General features: G+C 36.1%; 1 protein-coding gene across 4 annotated transcripts in view; it reads left to right on the top strand.

Annotated features, from left to right (window-relative positions):
• The window catches only part of SUSD1 (sushi domain containing 1), a 44,199-nt gene that overhangs the window by 7,909 nt on the left and 19,040 nt on the right, over positions 1 to 17,250 (top strand). For all 4 annotated transcript variants that reach the window (XM_054003767.1, XM_054003765.1, XM_054003766.1 and 1 more), the window contains 6 exons: positions 765 to 944; positions 2,945 to 3,124; positions 8,508 to 8,602; positions 10,252 to 10,441; positions 11,429 to 11,523; positions 12,576 to 12,762. In XM_054003767.1, coding sequence (XP_053859742.1) covers positions 765 to 944; positions 2,945 to 3,124; positions 8,508 to 8,602; positions 10,252 to 10,441; positions 11,429 to 11,523; positions 12,576 to 12,762 — 927 coding nt within the window. The remainder of the gene's footprint in view (positions 1 to 764; positions 945 to 2,944; positions 3,125 to 8,507; positions 8,603 to 10,251; positions 10,442 to 11,428; positions 11,524 to 12,575; positions 12,763 to 17,250) is intronic.

Genomic DNA, 17,250 nt, shown 5'->3' with positions numbered 1-17,250 from the left:
GTAGGTCAGGTCAGACTTTCTCAGCATATCTTTTATGGTTAATTGAAATAAAATACATGATACACCAAGAAACAGCCAAAAGTCTGAAATGTCAAACTTATTTTCTCCTTGTATTGCAAGCCCTTTTCCTGTTTTCAGTTAGGACTTCTCTTTCTAAAACCAGCAAGTCTCATTTTTTTTTAATACTACTGAATGTACCTTTAATAAATTCTTCCTATGTGTGTGTGTGCTACTTGACTTCTTTGTTTGAATATTATGTAGACTCTTGCCTTAACAGGAAACTTTAATATTGTATGTTGTAATCTTTCCTATGATTTTGCATTTTTACAGTTTTTGTACACTTTTTGAAGTTTTGTTTTCTAAAGGCAGTTTCGCTCATTGGCCTTCCTTTGAGTGTTGCTCATTGTGAATGGTATAGAAACACCTTATCCAATGTAATCAGGTTTGTAAAAGCAGGAGAGTCTAAAGATTCAGAAGAAAATCAGGAATTTCTGTATGCTATCAGCTAGACTGAGGAGGGAGTCAAAGATTTAGCATGCTATTCTGAGAGAAAGACAGAAAAGTGTCCTTTTATTTGGAAGCAGATGTTTGGAGTAGCTACAGCGCTGTCAGTCATAGTGGGAATATTGCAGAGGACCTGAGGAAGTGTTGTATTACTACAGGAGAAGAAGGTTAGCTGGTAAGATGAAGAAATTCTTATGTTAGTGCAGCTGTCACTGCTCCTGCTGAATGACTAATAGATCTATCTTCCTTCATCTCCTCAGGTGTGGACTGTGGGGTTCCACCTTCTGTTTTGAATGCACATCTAATATCTGTGAGTGGGACCACATACAGAAGTGAAGTTACTTACGATTGTGTTCATGGTTACCTGATGGCAGGTGGCAGTGGCACTGCAGTCTGCAATGCCAAAGGACAGTGGGATGGCCCTGATTTGGTGTGCAAAGGTAAATAAAGCCTGCCTTCTGATTTGTTTTACTTAGATACTGTTTAAATCACTGTAATAAATATCAGTCATCCTCTAGGCATTCAGTTTATACAGTCTTCTGACATAGAAAGTTGTCACAAAACAAAAACCATATATTGAACAGGGTGTTTTTTTTAATCTGTGTTGCTAATGAAGTTGCAATCAATTGTTAAAAGTTAACATTCCAAGAACATAATCCCAATGCATGTCAAGCATTGGGATTACCATGAGATGCAAATACAGCCTAAATTGCTGACATTTTTTCCAGTTCAATATCCACTCTACTTTTCTGATAGCAATTGAAGCCACTATCAGGAATTAAACTGCTATAAATTATTAACATGCCTTCAAGATTCCTGTATTTGGACAATTTCCCATAGGAAATTATGATTGCTCATACATGCTGTTGCTATTTGAGATGAGTCAAGTCTCTTATAATGCTATGATTTGGAAGAATGTAGCCGAAAGAGTTCCTCAGTAAGATGGAACACAGCGGTACATTTGAAAAAAAAACTTTTTTACCTTTTTTTTTTTTTTTTTTTTTTTTTGTGTCTGGGCTCATATTCTTAATTAGGAGACTTTAGAATAATTACACTCTTTAGTCAGTTTTCACAGCTTCACTTTTCCACTTGTTGGGTAAGCAATATCTTTTCAGTTTGATCCAGGATCAAGCTTTCAGTTTATTGCAATCAAATGTAGTAATTTTTTTGAATGCTCCATATGTATGTTATAACCACTCTCTACTTTTAGAATGACCTTTAATATTCTTGTTCTGTGTCATGAGTGTAAGGAGAGGTTTGAACTGTTACACGAGAATGTGCTTCTGCATTTCAGTCTGCTTACAGAATGGCCATGGGCAGGTAGCTGGAACAGGAGTTTTTGTGTCTTGTCACATACTGTCCTTCAATGAGTTAAGCATGTGCTTACATGCACATTAGTTATTCAAGGCTTGTTTTGATGATTTATAGTAGATACATTCATACTTATTGGTTTATGAAAAGGAAGTCATGATGATGGAATACATCCATTGAAATATATATGTTTAAATTTTTCTTTAAAGGTTGCACAGATCATGATTCTATAAACTTTGGTTTTTACTTCTTTGCTTTCCTTTTTATAAAATAGAATTTCAGAATCACTTAAAATTATTGAATGGTTTTAAAAGAACTTGTTTGCTCCATATAAGCTTTAATGAGGGTATCATTTTAATTCTTACAGTGTTTGCTTCTTATAACTGAAGTGATGTAGAATCTTTTATTGAAGTATAACACTCATTGTGAATTGAAAAGCAGATTTTACCCTAAATAATACTGTTCCATCTATTTGATCTTCACTTTTTATTCTTTTTGTTTCCTGTTTTTATTATTCAGCCCCCAAAACCTGAGCAAATTAATTAAATTATTAGTTCATTATCCTAGCTTTCTAATTATCTGTAAAGTGGTTTTCATAATCTATCAAATTTTCCCTCAGAATTGCTCATTCATCTTGTCTGTAGCAGCATCTTTTTTCAAAACTTGAATTAAATCCACTGACAAAGGAAAATGACTATAACCTTCTTGATGCTGCTCTTTCATGACACTACTTGGACCATGTTTCTTTTTTAATATCTACTGTTACTAATGGTATGTAAAATAAAGGAATAAATAGCATGTGGAGGATAAGAGAGTGTTGTGCAAACATAGACTTATTAATGAAAAGAAGATCCTTAAGCTTAAAGATCCTTACTCTCCATTTCTAATCAGGACACTTTCTTTTGTTTTATGGGTCATCTTGGAGGATAAATGCCCCACCCTGCTAGAAAGTCTTCAGCCAGAAAATTCTGGGTTTTGATGAACTGGTCTGACTTTTAGAAATCTCTAAGAAGTGGGAAAAAGCAAAATGTGACTTGCTAGGACAGTTCATCCCTCCATCTTTAACACTTGGATATGTCTTGCCTGTTTTCATTTCAAGGTTTTGTTTTCCTGTTTTTCTGTGTTCTAGAGATAGACTGTGGCAAACCTTTGCTGATTCCACACACGACAATGACCTGGGACAACTCTACCACTCTGTGGAGCAGAGTGTACTATCACTGTAAAGAAGGATATTATTTCAATGGAGACAGGAATTTTTCAGAATGCACAATAGATCAGTCATGGGAGAATATTACATACGTATGCAAAGGTAAGTATTACAATACAAAGTTGCTGTTTAAATTGTAATTTAATTAGTTTGTCATTGCTATTCTGAAGTTAAGAACAGAAAGAAGGATGAAGGCAAGAAATCCTCTTCTAATTTATGATACAGGGAATGTGGTGGTACTTTTGGATGGAAAGGTCACAGAAGAGAGTGTTAACAATACAGCAGCTTCTACTGGATGCCACAGATCTTTCTATAGCTGTCTTGCTTTTTATCTCAAACAGAGAGAGACTAATGTAACTGGAGTTTAATTGCTTCACTGAGGGCCTTCAGCTTTAGAAGCCCATGGAGTGTCACCAGAAGGGAAGAAGGCATTTAACAGTATTTTCTTGTGACTCTAATACTGTAAAATGCACTCCAGTGAAAGTAGTGGAAATTTAATTTGAAGCCCTTTTGCTCTCTCGTTGTTTGTTTTGTTTTTTGTTCTTTTCTCGTAATGACCAAAGCAAAATTTGTTCATGGTTGCCTTTCCAGCCTACATCTAGTTGTCTGAATTTCATTCCAGAATTATTTTCTTATTAAAGAATGAGTCCCAAGAAGGGAGATGTATATTAAAGGTGTTGTCATACTGTGTACTTGGAAGCAGGATGTACTGACATTTTATTAACAGCAACAACAAGCAGATGTTTTGGACTATTACTGTTGTGCTCATTGATGTTTTTCTGTGTCCTAAAAAGGAGCTGTCTACTACTTTCTCTATCTAGTTCTTAAGTAGAATGCTGTCTTTTGCAGAAAATAGTGTTCATTTAGCTTTGAAACATCTTCATGGTTTTCAAAATGACTATAAATGTGTCCTTGACTGTTGGCACTTCACTTCATACAGAGTTGCTATATGAGGCCTCTCTTCCCTCACTTGACCTCTTGAGCATCTATGGTGAATGTAAAACATGTGACATCAAGTAAAATGAATATGCAGAAAAGCAGTCCTCTCAGCTGTTAAAGTGTCCAAGTGAAAATGGAACCACTATTGTTAGAAGTCATGATTCATATTTCATTCAGGAAACTCACATGACTGTATTTTGTGAATTGATTTTGAAGCCAACATTGTGTGAAGTGACTAAGTTAGTCAGGTCTGTCAGTCTTTGAAGTGCCAAGAGCTGTTTTGAGCTCTCTGAAGCTTTGAAGGGCCTGAACTTGCAAACTGAACTCATAGGATTACCATGGATTTCAGCAAGAGCTTTGTCTGATTCCAGCCCTAGTTGCTGGAACAGAGGGTCAAAAAAGTCAGTTATTGTCAAGTAGAATGGTAAGGAAGGGTTACAAAAATAGCCTAACTAGTCCATACTTCTTTAAAAAAATTAATCATCAACAAGAAATTGTTACAAAATCTTGCATCTTCTTGACTTCTACATTTTTCATATTCACTGGAGTTAACAAATTGCTTTAAAATTAAATGAAATTTCTGTTTGTGCAGAGATGACTTTGAAATTTACATGCTCTTAATGGCATGTGACAGTAACACCCATTAAAATGAGAGAAAATTATTTACCATTACTAAATAATTTATGATAGGCATTGGAAAACCAATTGCCTTTTCATCCTGCCTGAAAAATTTCATTAGAAATAAGGCGGTTAAGAGAACATCTGCAGGAAATTCTCTTTGACAATTAATTTCTTCATTTCTTAAAAAGTGATTGCTATGGATGCATTTTATTTGCATTGTTTGGTGCATTGTCTGTTCAGATATATGGTAAATATATATGTGTGTGTGTGTATACAAGTACTTTTCTAAGTAGCTAGTTTAAATACTGAAAAATGTCTTTACAAAGTTAATGTTACTTGTGATTCTGATTGGATTACACCATCAGTAAGGTAAGGCAGGAGTAAGCTGGATTACAGTTTTTACCAACCTCTGATTTATACACATAAAATGAGGTGATTGACTTGCAGAGAACAGACCAGCAATTAAAATACCTGTTGTCTAGTGTGCTCAGTGTGTGAGCCTGGACATCTTGTGGAGCTGCTCCTCACAGAACTTCTTTCCCTGTGGAGTAGAAGTGCTTGGTTTCCCAAAATCTCGGAACAGTTAGTGTTGGAAGGACCTCTGGATATCATCCAGTCCAATCTCGCTGCCAAGGCAGGGTCACCTAGAGCAGGTGACAGGAACGCGTCCAAGTGGGTTTGGAATGTCTTCATGCTTCCCTGAGCAGCCTGTTCCAGTGCTCTGCCATTCTCAGTGTAAAGTTCTTCCTCATGTTCAGCTGGAACTTCTTGTGTTTTTGTTTATGGCCATCGCTCCACATTCTGTGTCTGGGCACTACTGAAAAGAGTCTGGCACCATCCTCTTGGCACCTGTCTTTGAGCTTTTTTCATTTATTAATTGCAAAAATGTGTTTTGATTAGTAGCAGATGGCATTTGGAACATTGTTCACAACTTACAGAATTGAACGGGTAAAAATATACAAAGAAGTCTAATACCTGGGTTTTTTTCTTTCCACTAAATTGCTTGTATGAATGGGGATAGGTAGCAAGAACTCTGTAAATGAACTTGCATGTGTGGGTTCTCTTTTAGCTACTTGCTGAAGATAAATGTAAGAGTGGAGCTGATTCTATCTGCTTTCTGGTTAAAAAGTTGGTATCTTTGAATTTCTTGACATAATTTCTCCCCCTCCAACACTCACTGGTGCTGTTGAAACACTTTGCTTTTTTTTTTTTTTTTGCATTCTACCATTTGTGTTGTGCTTACCAGCACCTGTCTTTCCTGGCTGCCAACAGCCAGGTGCTATTTGCATCTCTCTATCCTTTCCCAAAGCTGCCTTTCTCTCTTTGACTCCTCCAGGATTTCTTTTCACCTTTCATCTCTGGTTCTCCAGGTATTTATTTGCATGTTGTTTCTAGGACACTTTCTTTTGGGATGGGAAAAAATTGTGAAAGTAACCTGAAGATTAGTGGGGTAGCAGTGAACTTCACTGGCCTTGGTTTATCACAAGTTAAAATTTATAGTGCTGAGATACAGGCAAATGCAAGGTCTTTGCTTCTCCCATCTTATTTTTGAGTTTAAGTATAAGCTGTTGATCAAAATCAGATACATTTAAGACCTGGATGCTACTGTGTGCTACTGTGTGTTTCACAAACCGAGTTCCTAAGCTCTGTAAGTCACTGGCACTGTTCGATTTCACAGTAGAATGACTGTTTCAAGGAACCTGTCTCCCTCTAGTTGCAGAATGTTTTTTTCAGAGAAATCTTTGTGCTGCTATTGGATACTCTGTTTATGCTACTGGGATTAATGTTAAACCAAGCCCTTTCTGTATATTTGGTTGTCCAAACAAAGATTGTGTGATCAGTAAGAGTAGAGGACAAAAAGCGGTCTCCTCGGAAAGCTGAAGACTTTGTTGTGGTAATTGCTTTGTACAGGTTTCCATGCTCTTTCACTCACATCCATTTAAAGTGGAAACTTTTGAGAAAAGATCTGCCAACTATTCTGTGAATTTATGGTCATTGCCCGGTGGCCTTGTCCTCAAAGTTCAGAAAGCATAACAAAAAAGTGGATGTATTTACAGAAAAAAAACAAAACTACTTGTTCCACCTTCTTCCTTCCAAGGAGGTCACTGTAAAGACTTCTTTCCTTGTTTAAATACCAGTGCAATTCCTTTTGTTGTTTGCTGCTTTGTTTTCCTTTTTTTTTTCTTTAGCTGTATTATATAAACTTGTAAGTCAAGTTGCAGATTTTCTTGCTAAGAAGTCTTGCAGACTACTCCCTCTCTTGTCCCCCCTGCCTACTTGTTATGCATTTTAATTCAGATCTCATGGATATGGAAACATTTTCCCTCTGTGCATCCTTCTTGCTATCCACTCTTTTAATAAAACTGTGTTTGATTTAAAGAATACAAGAACAGAACATAATCTTTTGGTTTGTGATGGTACAGAAAACTGCCAAGTTTCAGGCAGTACTGCGAAACAGATAACAATAACAATAAGCAGCCCTTAAATATAGTTAATCACTCACCTATTTGTAAGAAATTTGTTTTAAAGGACACGCAGATTAATCTCTTTCTTCTGTCCTGGAAACATGGAAGCTTTCAACAACATTTCCATATACAATGGATGTAGAATGGAGGAGTTAAGATTAGTTGGAAAATGAACTGGTCTAGTGAGTGAGGCATGTATTTGTTGAATATATGGAGAGGGGGATAATGTTAGAAAACAGTTTTATGGCATTTCTAATAATAATAAAAAAAGAAAAAGTGCTGCAAAATACATTAACAGTTGCATTGTAGTTCTAAATAGCTGCATAAGTATGAAATGCAAGAAATGCTAGAAACTCTTAATATACTGATTTATTTTAGTGCCAGCTTGATGCCCACATGCTACAAGGGGGGCCCTGTGAGATGGTAATGAAGTTTATATACAGAGGAAGAGTGCCCTGACCTGTGCTTGCTTTAACATCAGAACAATACACTAACTATTTTGTGAATATTCCTTGAAGTATCTACCAATGCTATCCTATAAATACCTTTCAATTTTTCAGCAGCTAGTAAGTGTTTTTCAGCTTAGCTTCTATATCAGGTTGGGTCTGTATGACTTTGGTCATGTAGTGAATTTAATAAGAAAATATGGTAGTAGGACAAAGGAATGACAATTTGAAGGCTGGTGAAGGAAAGAAGTAGGTATGTTCACTATTGATCTGAGTTGTGACCAGAAGGAGCTTTGTTCTTAGCTATATGAGAATATTATCTCATCATGTGAGAGCAGCTGCACTGTGTCTAATGGCAGCAGTAAGAGAGCTGCTGAAAAAAAACGTGGATGAGCTGACCTTCCTAGCTGTGCTGTGTCTCTGAGAAAACCTGCTTTTCTAAGTGTATAAATTAACAGATGTGTGTTGAGGGATGTATCTCTGGTTGCTAGAGCTGTACTTCCTATATACTTGGTTCTGTGGGCTCCATTGTTTTAATATAGTATTTGTTTTGAAAAATGTTCTGCGCTGTTATTTAATTTTATTTATTTTACAACAAGAAAAAAATGCCAACACCTTTTAAAAAGCAACTCCAGTCAACAATGAACCAAAACTTTGATTCAGCTACAAATAAACTCTTTTCCAGTCTAACACAGAAGTTTTCTTAAAAGTTCCTTGGGTCAGTTTATGTAATCTTGGCTGTATGTTTAAAGAGTTCACAGTCTTTAGCTCAGGACATACTTCTTCAGTTAGCCTGTTATTTTAAGTTTAGGAGCCAACACAGTTAAGAGAAAGCCTTCCGCCTAACATGTGCTTATCTTCTTTGGTTTTTTTCCTGTTTGGACAAAACAAAACAAAGCAAAAAAAGCCCCAAGACCAAACCACAGGAAAAGTAAGAAATAAGCAATTGCTCCAAACATAAGATATGCATGAGAAGTAATTGTTTTCTTTCTGTGTTCATGCTTTTGGTCACAGAGGAGGAATTATTTAGTAATTTATCCATATTCAATGAAACATGTGTGAGGTGGCAAAGGAAAACAGGAAGACTGGGAGTGCGGGAAACATACACAGTAAGTAATAATGGAAGTATTTGAGATTGGGAGTAACTTTGTCCTGGTTATATCTGCTGATTCAGCAGTAGATATCTGTATTGTGGGTTTTGTTGGTATGGCAATTTGTCTTGATCTTCCCAGTGGAACACCTAGATACCTAGAGGTGACTGGCTGTGCTAGGAAAGAAGAAAATTCCTGTCCTAAAGGTAGGTGAAAAACTCAGGGTTCAGAGTCTCATTCCAGTAAATCACCTAAATGCCTGCTTGAATCTGTAAGAGATTATAGCATAAGTTTATGTTTTAGTGAAGTTCCACTGAAGAGCTCAAGCTCACATTGCCACAGAAAACACTGCAGAACTTGGGTTCTGTGCCTGTCTTTGACAAGCATCTCAGCTGAACTGTGTCTCACTTGTAGATACTGGATATAACATGTTTTAAAATGCAAGTTATATCAAAATAGTGTGCCTTGCTCAAAAGTTTCAACTAATGTATATCTGAACATTTTAGAACCATTTTTTCTTGGAAATTAAAAACAACCGTTGTAAGGACTTTTCCTTTTCTTCTTTTTTTTTTTTTTTTTTTTTTTTTTTTTTTTTTTTTTTAATTTACGTGAGCATAAGAATAAAACTTAAGGCAATCCTCAGAAACAAAAGTTTGGTCAGTGTTATTGAAGGCCAAAACAACATGATAAGAATTCCCATGTTTTCACAATAACCTCCCAAGAAAGGGGTTTTTGTGTGTGTGTGCATGTGTGTTATTTGGTTTTGTTTTTTTTTCCCCCTTTTTTTTTTTAGTATGTACAGGTAAGGAAAAAAATAAAAGGGATTATTTAGGGTGTCCAGGGTAATTACATAATGTGGAAAACATTTCAAGGTTGGGTAATAATTTTGGAAAACAACCCATCATTCTCCTCCAATGTTATAACCAAAGTATTTTTAGTTTGCATACTTTTATTGAGCACTGCTGAGATGGAAAACACAGCTTTCCAGTTCCCCTAACAGGTCAAAACTGTTTTTTATGTAGACAATGGTAATTGGCAAGCTGTGGATCTGTGGTATAATATGCTCTGTTCATGTGCTTCTCCTGAATTCTGCCATCTGAAATACACTTCAGAATAGCCAGAGAAGGTGAGCTTTGTCTGTCCCTTCATGTCATACAAGCAACAGGTTGCTTTTTCACTACACTGGGACAATCTTAGACAAGCTTGTCTACTGTTGTTTGGCGTTCAGTCTTACTACTGCTTCTGTGGGGCAAGGGGGAAAAGCTAGCAAAAGGGAAAGAAAGTAACAAGTAGATGTACTTTCTATCTGTGTGCTGTAAACAAGAAACAATATTTGCTTACACATTGCTATTTGAGTTGGAGATCTTTGTAGGGTCCACAGTAGATTAGGTTCCTAATAAATTGGATTAGATTCCATAATAGATCCTTTCTATCTGTTGTATAGAATATATGAAATAATATGAATAGTTTTAACAGCCAGAAGAACTAAAGATCTAGTTCATTAAGACATCCCGTAGCTAGTCAAAAACCTGTATATTTTCCTTGAACTGATACTCTGAACCAGATGTAATCCTGTGTTCCGTTTAAGAACTAATAGGATTAAATAAGCTAGTATTCTGAATTTCGGAGAGCTACAACAAATTGCACTATTACCTTTGTTTCAATAGTTTCATATACTGGGCCAAAGATTGGATGAGAAGATATTCTCAGAAAATGTGATATTTAACATCAGTACAAGTGAAGATAATCCAATAGTGTGTTTAGATCTGGACTCTGGAAGCAACTACATGGTGAATATAACTACCATTTCTTCTACAAACATCACTGTCTCAGTTACAGTAACAATTCAAACAAAGGGTAGGTTGTGTTTTGTATTCTATGTGCTTATAAAAGAACTTACTGTGCTGCAGAGTTCACTGATTTGAGTCTAACAGATGGGAAAAGGCGCTGTTTCCTAGACTCCATAATTCTTTATGCTGGCTAGGCACATGTAGCCACTGTCAGCATCCTCTTTTTCTGCAAGATGTTTTTCTTTCTGCTCACTTGGCCATTGACTCTATGAGCAAGAAGAGCAGTGGCAGAAAGTCCCCTTTAGAAAGATTTGCAAAATTTACTTTTTCAGGACTTGCCTTCTGGCTGAGGCAGGATTGGTACAGAATTTTGGTCCATGGTACGGTGCCTACTGGTTTCTGGTTTTTGCCTTGAAACATGATTCTCTGCTTGTAGGAGAATTCCCTGTTGCTTGGCTATGTGATACTAATCTAAGTGGTATGAGCCTTACAAACAATGCTCCTCTGTTTACCAGTGATTAACAGGGTTCTGGCAGTTATCAGTAAGTGTACAGAAGTCATGTTCTAGCAGTGGATTTCTGTAGTATTTTAGTCATGGAGATTTTAGGCTTGTCTTCTGACATACTAATTCTGGTGAGACAGACCTTGAGAAATAATTGCTTTTGGAATCCACAAAAATGCTTTTACTCACATGCTTTTTCCTAAAGGGCATCAGCTATGACAAATTGTTCTGTGATAATTTTATCTACATCAGGAGGCCTGAACCCTTGATCTTTCTGTCATTATAACCTTCTAGGACTGGACAAGTAAATCATGTGTTAGATTTCCTGAATAGCATGCTTGGGTTTCTCCAAAAGCTGATTGCTCTGGAAAATGATCATGCTTTATTTACCTTGTTAATTCAAAAAGAAATGATAGCCTACCTCTCTGTCTCAGAAGAGAATGAAATTTAAAATTTAAAAAAAAAATTTATTCTCAGCTACTCATATTCAATTCAGTTGAAGAAGGTAGAGTTTTTTAAGTAAGTTGATCTCTTTTTAAATTGTCTCTACAGTAAAGGAAGCTTTCAATAACGTGTTAATTTTTAATGATACCTGCTTGAAATGGAGGAGAAATGTCAGGGGAACTGATGTGGAAGACAGATACTCAGTAAGTGACAATCTATATTTTGAATCTAGAAAGCAATTTTCATCAATCAAAAACCTAATTTTTCAAATGCTTAGTGCTAGCAGTGTTCCTTTATATAATAATGTCTTATAAAACCCCAAAGAATAATCTTGCATAGCAGCCAAAGAAAGACCATGCTCTCTTGTAGTCCCGTTTTTTGCTTATTTTTCTCATACTTAACTCTCCTTATCTATACTTTCAAGTTTGCTATGTTCAGGTAAACAACTCACACAACTCTATTCCAGTTCCACTGAGTCAGTTCTCTTTGCCTTGTGGTATGCCTTCAGTCTGCCCTTATCCCAGTGGGGAATTTCTACATTAACTACTTCTGCCAGGATTCTTGACCACCTGCTGTTGTCTCAAATTTCCCTGTGCCAGGAGACAGTAAGAGATTATCTGAAGGCACAGGATCTATTTAAAGGAAACTTAATGCACAATTAATATCCAGCAAGTATTTTTGTTTCACATTAACAGAGAAATCATTTGATCAGGAGAGGCCTTAGGTTACTGATTTCATGATCATTTCAGTCATCAACAATAAAACAAGAAATCCTACTGAAACAAAAGAAAAACCCATGAACCTGTAAATTTCGCCAGAAATATATGTGTCTGTAGACAAATCCCAGAGTGTAGTTGGCATGGGTCAAAATAACTTGATTTTGTCTCAATCCTCAGGGTGAAACTGGAGAGGTGTTTACGTGAGCTTAATTTTATAATTCACCAGGAATACTTCAATGAAAGTGAACTGTTACTGGAAGCCTATATGTTAGCAGGAAATATGGTTTAGGGGAAATTAATAAAAAAGAGGATAGACTAGGAGGAGAAGTGAAAGAACTAGGAAAATACCAGATCTGATCAAGACAAACCAACTTTTGGAATGATTGGAATTTGAGAAACTATCAATGTCTACAGTGTTGGCACATTGTAAGCAATGTTCTCTTCTGCTGTTTCTTCTAATTAAGAGCATAACATGGCTGAATGCAAGTTATGTATTATAACATTTCAGTTTTCATGCTGTGATTGTTTGGTTACAGTTTCATGTGCAAGGCCAGCGTTGGTATCAGAAGAACTTCTTTCAAGAAATGACCTTCGAACTTTCCACACACAAGCAAGCTCCTGAAGTTTGTTTAGATTTGCAACCAGGCACCAATTACTCTGTTAATATTTCCATGGTAGCTTTGAATTTTTCACTGCTTGTTTCTATGGCAACACGAATTACAGGTAGGTCTTGCCATTTATTTTATATATTTACAAAAGCACGTAGTGGATGTAAGAGACTCAAGTGAATCTGCATTGTTATCTCAGTGTTGTGGGGTGAGTTGCCAAAGTATTCTTTCCATGCTCAAAATTGTCCATTGTTTGTTTTCATGGGTTTTGTAGAGTTCAGAGCCAGAAGGGGGACAAACATTGAGATGCAGAGTGGTAATGTGTCATTTTGGGACATCAGGGAAAAGATAGTTTGGTGGGCTGGACACAAGACTAGTATCTAGGACAGCTGAGTTAAATTCCCCACCCCGTTAGAGGCCAGGTCACTTTTTAAGAAAAAGTTCACTCCACAGTGGAGTTAATAGCTCAACTACACTTTGTTTGGGTATTTGTGACAACAGAAACAGATACCACTAAAGTCTGCAAGAATCCAGTGTAGAGTACAGGAATCTGCAAGTACCTCACACAGATACTTTGCCTCTAATTGGCAGAGAACAAAACATAAAAGACATTTGAGCAAATAAGCTTCTGAGGGAAGAGCTTCGGGTTCACAATTTAGCAAGATGTATGTCACTAAAATGCCGTGATGAGAAACATCTTACGGGTCTTGATTTGTTTCGAACAGTTTTCACCATCCCTGTACTGTCACAATCTCTGTATTAGGTGAAGTGCAGTGCAGTGTTTGATGATGGTATCTCTCTTCCTGTCAGGGACACAAATTACAATAGGTAAGGAACATGAAAGCTCTCTGAGCGTCTGTAACTCTGTTCAGCCACTAGATGGAATCAATTCTCTTCTGACTGCTTAGGAAGAGCTATAGATTTGTTTTTTGAAATTGATAGTATTGCTGTATTTTCAGTAGTAGATCTAACGGTTTTAAGCTTCATGAAAGGTAAAACATCTCTTGTTTCTTAAAGCTGATGTTTAAGATTTACAATGACCTGTGTGTTTCTTTTTTTTTTTTTAATGAAATTAAATTACAGTAATGATTTGGTAATTCCTTGTCACTAGTTTCTTAACTGTCACTCAAAAGTAGTGCCCATGAGTTCATGTGTACATGTGTCTTTGTTAAAAAAGCTAGTAAGATATCTCAGAATTTTGTTGATAGTGGTAATTTTTGAATACATACTCAAAGAAAAGGAAAAGCTCTTTACTCTGTCATCCTGTGGTATTTCCTCAATTCTGCAGGATTGCATCAGATCACTTACTCAGCAGAGCTTTAGAGGACACTTTGCAGCAGGTGCTGTGAAATGGTATTTGTGTCTTGGCAGGTGGCATATTTTCCTCTCTGCTGAGTTAGTGTTTAACAAATGCATGTGCCTAGCCCCAGGAAAAGTCTTTGCATAAAAGTTAGGTTATTTCAATTTTGAAAGGAGACTTTACTACACCAGCCCACTTATACCTAATAAACAATAAAAGATGGGTGTTGCTCTGTCATATTAGGAGTCTTTATCAAAAACTTGGTGTGAAAACATTTCTTATTTTCTGACCTCCATGGAAAAAACATAAAAGTATGTATTTTTTAAGTTTTTGCAGAAATTGCAGAAAATTAAAAAGGCAATAATAATCTTGCTGCAAAACTTGCCAAATAATGGAATTTAAATAAGATTAGTTGTTATCTAAGATTAAAAGGATCCAGCTGAAATAATGCTTCTGGCAGTGCTGCTTTGACTTCTGTGTCTTATGTCTTGGAATTGCATTACCTATGCAAGCAGCTTAATTTATATAAAAACTATAATTTAAACTATTATTTAAACTATTTAAACTATTATTTTCATCTTCATTTGTTCAGTTATTTTGTAATCATGTATGCATTTTCCATAGCGGATGGAATGATCTCAATTTATCTGCCAAATTAATTCTGAGTAGTGGCTTTATTAACTCTGGTGCTTTTCCAGCTAAATGGTATTGTAAAAATGCAATATATGCCTTAAGCACAGAAGCTCTAGGGAAACTGAGACTTAAAAAAGTGTTTTACTGATTATGTTCTCGTGGGTTGTTTGAGGTTTCATATGCCATCCTTGAAGAGGTACGTGATCATTTGGTCTGTAGCCACAGCTGGGGGCAAATTCAGATCCTTGATCCTTGACTTTTACAAACCTTCTACATTTTGCGTTTGGAAAATCTTAACTGTGGAGTTTTGAATAGTGTGAAGAGATATATCCCAGACAACTGGATGATCACTGCCTTACGGATCTAATTTCCTGACAAGGATAGTGACTGTGTAAATTTTTATACTGTTGCAGAATACAATAAGAATGTAAATGCTAGCAACAAGTTTGGGTATTTTTTAAAAAAAACCCAAGATTTGTCAATGCCTCTTATGAAAGTTACTTCTATATCCTGAATATCTCTATCTATGCTCATATTCATCCTGAATGAGGATATGTTATATCCATATTATTTCTAAAGAAAAAAATCCAAGAACTTGGACCTAAAAGCCTGTTTTTCTCCCTGGCAAGTAGCATCCTCAAAAAAAAAAAAAACTTGGTTTTGCCTGTTATCTTGTGGATGGTAAATGCAGTCTAGCAGATGCTTTATGGATCATTGTTAGAAGCATCTTGCATAGTCTTTTATGTTGTCTTAACGTACTTTAAAGAAACTCTTACCACTTATCTACTGGAAATAGGAAATTGAGTCATTTATCAAAAATTATTAGGCAGTGATTATATTGTAGCTGTAAAAGGATGGTAACAAGATTGTCTTTTAAGCAAGAAATCTTGTGCCCCTTTCCAGAGAAGGAAAGGAGTGGGCATACTTGTGATTATACTACTTACACATGGCTCTGTTCATTTTCCTTTTGGAATATCCTTTATTAAAGCATGCTCAAGGGAGGCATTGTTCTTAATTTCACTACCTGTTTTTACATATGAAATGAAGATGATTGAACCATTTTGTAACCATTTTTTCAAGTGTTTGAAAAACAAAAAGATAAATAAAGAGCTAGGTCTATTTTACTTTCACTGTTCTGAATAAGAGTAATTTTTTCAGTTCAGCCACATTAAAAATCTATTGATATTTGAATCTGTTTTTGATCTTTGCTTTGAGTAGATTATTTATGAAAACTCTGGTGTTTTGGGGATTCATGGATGCCTATATTTTTACAGAATCTGGTTAGCTTTTTTTTGGTTTAGAGCAGACCACTATGACTTAAGACATAGTAAGACCAAAAGTGTTTCTGGATACTAGAAATAGATCTTTTGTGCCTGAGTTACTGATTACATTTCCTTCTTGTAAAATAATTGATATTAGGTTAAATTATTATTTTTCATTGCTTTTCCTCATCTTGATTTTCTGCTTAGAATTAAGCAGTATTTTGTGTTTGCTCAAGGCATACTATTCACACATGCTGCAATTCCTTACATATTTGTACATGTACTTTCCAGGGGGTTTGAGTAGGCTTGACCTTGAGTCTGTGTGCCTCAGATAATTTTAGTACTTTCTATGTTTCTCAGCTGCTATTCTTTTTGGTTTAGCCCAGGATTTACCTGCAGGCCACGTACTCGTGTGTATCTCATCTCTGTCTTCATATGAACATGTGAGTGAGAAAGTAGACTCACAAGCAGAGAGTCTAGAAAGTTACTTGAATAAGGAGAATGTATTCCATCACATATTAAGTATAATCTTCTAGAGCCCTGCTCCTTTGTCTTGGTGTGTGGAAAATGTACAACAGATCAGATTGTGATGTCTAATTTTTTCATCTGCCTATGGATGTACACATGCACATAAAAGATAGACTATTGTTCTGATCTGATGTAGGATGGAAAACATTTATACTCATTCTTTCATAAAGGGAGTTCTTTAAGATCTGGAAAAAGAGGGAAAGCCCCAGATCTACTTTCCCGTGAGGAAGTGAAAGGTGTGGTGATCTCACAGCTCTTATTCTGACAGCACCAGAGCACCAGCATCATATACCTCCAGAGAAACTGTCCAGTTAAGTGTGCAGCATCAGAGCACAAGAATTGCCAGGAAGGGAGTTTCTGATTTATGTAATGAGGGAAGAGAAGTGATGAAAACATGAGCATGATTACTTTTTTCTTTAATGTAGGGGGAAATTAGGTGGCAGTCATGTAAACAATTTCATATATATGCATACACTTTTTATTTTTGTGCAGAGATTATTTAAATGCATGATAATTCTGTTCATATGAACACCACTTCACTATAATTTTCCTGAACTCCTCCATAATAAGAATTTTTCATGAGTCTCTGTGAATTCATGAGCATTCAGATAATTTCTCTTATTCTGTTTACAAAGCAATTGATATCGGTGACACAGTCTATGCTTTATAGCCAGTGCTTTGAAAGAGGAATAGAACTCTGATTTCCGTACTGTTTGCTTTGGGTAGGTTGCTCACAGAAGAGAAACAGTGAAAAGTAAACATGGTGTCTTCTGTCAGGCCTTCTAGTTGAAAGCATCAAAAGCACCTTTCTGAGTTTTCCTTGACCAAATTTTCCTCCTCTCCCATGGCCAGGTATTGTGAAGTACCTTCATCTTGGTGC

The sequence above is a fragment of the Vidua macroura genome, chromosome Z (assembly GCF_024509145.1).
Source record: "Vidua macroura isolate BioBank_ID:100142 chromosome Z, ASM2450914v1, whole genome shotgun sequence".
In the NCBI taxonomy this organism is placed as follows: domain Eukaryota; kingdom Metazoa; phylum Chordata; class Aves; order Passeriformes; family Viduidae; genus Vidua; species Vidua macroura.
Note: the sequence above shows the minus strand (reverse complement) of the source record. Positions and strands in the feature narration are given on the sequence as shown.